The sequence below is a fragment of the Papaver somniferum genome, chromosome 10, assembly GCF_003573695.1.
Source record: "Papaver somniferum cultivar HN1 chromosome 10, ASM357369v1, whole genome shotgun sequence".
Taxonomy (NCBI): domain Eukaryota; kingdom Viridiplantae; phylum Streptophyta; class Magnoliopsida; order Ranunculales; family Papaveraceae; genus Papaver; species Papaver somniferum.
This window is the reverse complement of record NC_039367.1, coordinates 156,081,973-156,084,891: the sequence shown is the minus strand read 5'-3', so window position 1 is coordinate 156,084,891 and position 2,919 is coordinate 156,081,973. Positions and strand designations below refer to the sequence as shown.

The 2,919-nt window shown below is 45.8% G+C and overlaps 1 protein-coding gene across 1 annotated transcript; it reads right to left on the bottom strand.

Moving 5' to 3' along the window:
• Positions 1-747: 747 nt before the first annotated feature.
• On the bottom strand, positions 748-1,407 carry LOC113316632. The gene has a single exon (XM_026564792.1). It carries the CDS (start codon positions 1,405-1,407, stop codon positions 748-750), a length of 660 nt encoding a protein of 219 aa, XP_026420577.1.
• Positions 1,408-2,919: the final 1,512 nt, after the last annotated feature.

Here is a 2,919-nt window from a genome sequence, read left to right as displayed (position 1 = left end):
CTTACTTTTGACCAACATATCATCTACGTAGACCTCCAGCGTATTCCCTATCCACGGTTTGAAGATTGCGTCGACCATCCTCTGATATGTTGCCCCCGCATTTCTCAGTCCGAAGGGCATTCTTATGTAACAATAGAGGCCGTGAGGGGTGTATAATGTTGTGTGTTGTAGGTCTTCTTCTGCTAGGAAAACCTGGTTGTGTCCTGAGTAACCGTCCATGAAGGACAGTTCTTCGTATCCTTCCACAGCTTCGACCAGTTGGTCGATGCTAGGGAGTTGATAACTGTCCTTAGGGAAGGCCTTGTTTAGGTTGGTGAAGTCGATGCAAATTCTCACCCCTCCGTTTTTCTTTGGCACGATGACCATGTTCGAAATCCACGTGGGGTATTTCACCTCCTTGATGAATCCTGCTTTTAGCAACTTGCTGAGTTCCTTCTCAATGGGCTGATGATACTCTGGAGATATCTTGCGTACCTTCTGTCTGAAAGGAGTTGTGTCTGGTTTTATACGGAGCTCATGTTGGATTATCTTCGGATCTATTCCCGGCATCTCTCCTAATTTCCATGCGAAGACATCCGCGTACTCTATGAGTAGTTTGGTTAGGGATAGCTCTCTTTCCTTCCTCATTAAAGTTCCTATCTTGATGATTTTCGGATCTTTTTCTGTACCTATGTTGATTTCCTTAGCGGGTACCAAAGATGTAAATGTAGGCTTCGGTTCCCCTAGGAGAGGCACGTTCTTTAATTGCTATTTGGTAGGCTCCTCTGTCGTCTTGGCCACTGAGGTACTTGCCTCAGCGCTTTGGACGTCGCCCCCCTTCGTCAGGCTTTTTTCTGTGATTCCTTCGAGGTACAAATCAATGGCTTTTTCTTTGGCAGCTTCCTTGTTCCGACTTCTGCGGGATTTCCGTTGCTCATCTAGATTGTTATTGAGATGGTTTTGCATAGCTTGGCATTCCCGAGCAGTGACCTGGTCACCCTTGATCTCCATTATCCCTTCGAGTGATGGGAATCGAAGACACTGGTGATAAGTTGATGATATCCCCTTGAGCTTGTGTACCCATCTTCGTCCGGTGATAGCATTGTAGGGGGAAGGAGCGTCTACCACGCTGAAACGGGTGTATATCTTCATCGGTCCTGCATTTATTTGTAGAACAATGTCACCCAATGGTTTCGTAGGAGCCCCGTTGAATCCGTAAATGGTGTGGTACGAAGATATCAACTGCTCGTTGTTTAGCTCCATTCGTTTGAACGTATCATTGAAAAAGACGTTAACTGAACTTCCTCTGTCAATGAGGATCTTTTTGATGTTGCACCCTGCTATGGGAAGTGTGAGGATCAAAGGATCATTGTGATCCTCCATGTCTTCCTCCACATCATCTTCCTCGAAAGTGATCGCTGCATCCATTGCTCGTGATCGTCTATCTCTACCCTATCGATCTTGTACAACTTGCAGTAGTCTTCGAATTGATTTCTCAGCCTTTTTCCAACCTGCGATGTTAACGATGGTCCAGCGGCTTCCGAACACGAAATGGTGTTTAGTGTTCGATTTCCTTCAGGCAGTTGAACTTGTTTGCTTCGTTTCGACCTGTCATCTGCTTTTTCCTTCCTTATGTATTGCTTCAGTTCTCCGTTGTCGATAATATTTTGGACCATTATCTTCAAGTTCTTGCACTTCTCGGTTGGGTGCCCATTGAAACAGTGGTAGTCACAGTATTCCTTCGATATTTCGGATCTTGGGGGTTGCTTTCCTTTTGACCATGGCCATTCCAAGTTTTCTCGACCCTTAATTTCTTTTAAGATTCGAGTGTAACTTGTGTTTAGCTTAGTGTAGATTTGATCTTCGAATATTCGATCATCGTTTCGAGGACCTTCTCTTCTTTCTCTCCTATCTTCGTATGGGCGTTCGATTGAACTTCTTTTCGATCCGCTGGCCTGCTCTGTGGAGTTAGTTCGACGAGATATTTGAGCATGGGCCCTCGGATTTTCTCGTTGGATTTCTTCCAACCTGGCGTGTTTTTCGATGAATACTCGAAGATCCCCTTCAGTCGTGGGTACGCTCCCATGAATCTCGACAAACAACGGGCTCATCCTGTCTAAACCCCACTTGTAGCAGTTAATGCTGACCACTGGGTCCACATTCCCTATAGCCTGGCATATCTTATGCCATCTATCCGTGTATTACCTGGTCGTCTCCTTGTATCTGATGTCTAATGAGAATAACTTGTCCATCCCAGCGTGGACAACCTTGTTATACATGTAAGTTCTTAAAAACTTTTCGGTGAGTTGCTCATACGATCCGATGGAGTTGGGAGGTAGGTTATCAAACCAGGACAGAGCCGATCCCTTCAAGCTTGAAGGGAAAATCTACAGAGGACCACGTCGTCCTGATCCCATCCGGCCAACATACGGTTGTAATACCGAAGATGGTTCGCGGGATCGCTGGATCCATCGTAGCATTCAAATGCTGGGATCAGACATTTCTTGGGGATTTCAGCTTTGGCTAAACTTGGGACTAGAGGAGTGGTATTAGCTTCTCTCATGGCCTTCAGCTGCTTGATCTCTGCCATCATTTCAGCGCGAAGATATTCCATCACACGGTGATGGCTGGATATTGCTGCGGATTGCCCTGGTCTTCGATCATTACTATCGAAGTAATCCGAGTCTTCGAGAACATATTCTTGGTCTGACGATCGGTTTCCCTTGATGTTTTCTCGGTTCAAGGGCTCGGGATTGGCTTCGTTTGTTACGACCATTCTTCGATCGTGATTTGGCTTTGGTGCTTTTGAATTAGCTTCGTCATGTTGGTTCGCCATCTTATCTTTGAGATCCTGGTTTTCTCTAGCCAGTAATGCCACTGCTTCTGCGTATGTTCTCTGATTCTTCTTTAGTTCTTCGAGCTCTGCCATCAATTGGGAGG

What these genes read in the sequence shown, in the direction of transcription:
- LOC113316632 (XM_026564792.1), bottom strand. Translation starts at nt 1,407, where the DNA reads ATGGATGCAGCGATCACTTTCGAGGAAGATGATGTGGAGGAAGACATG.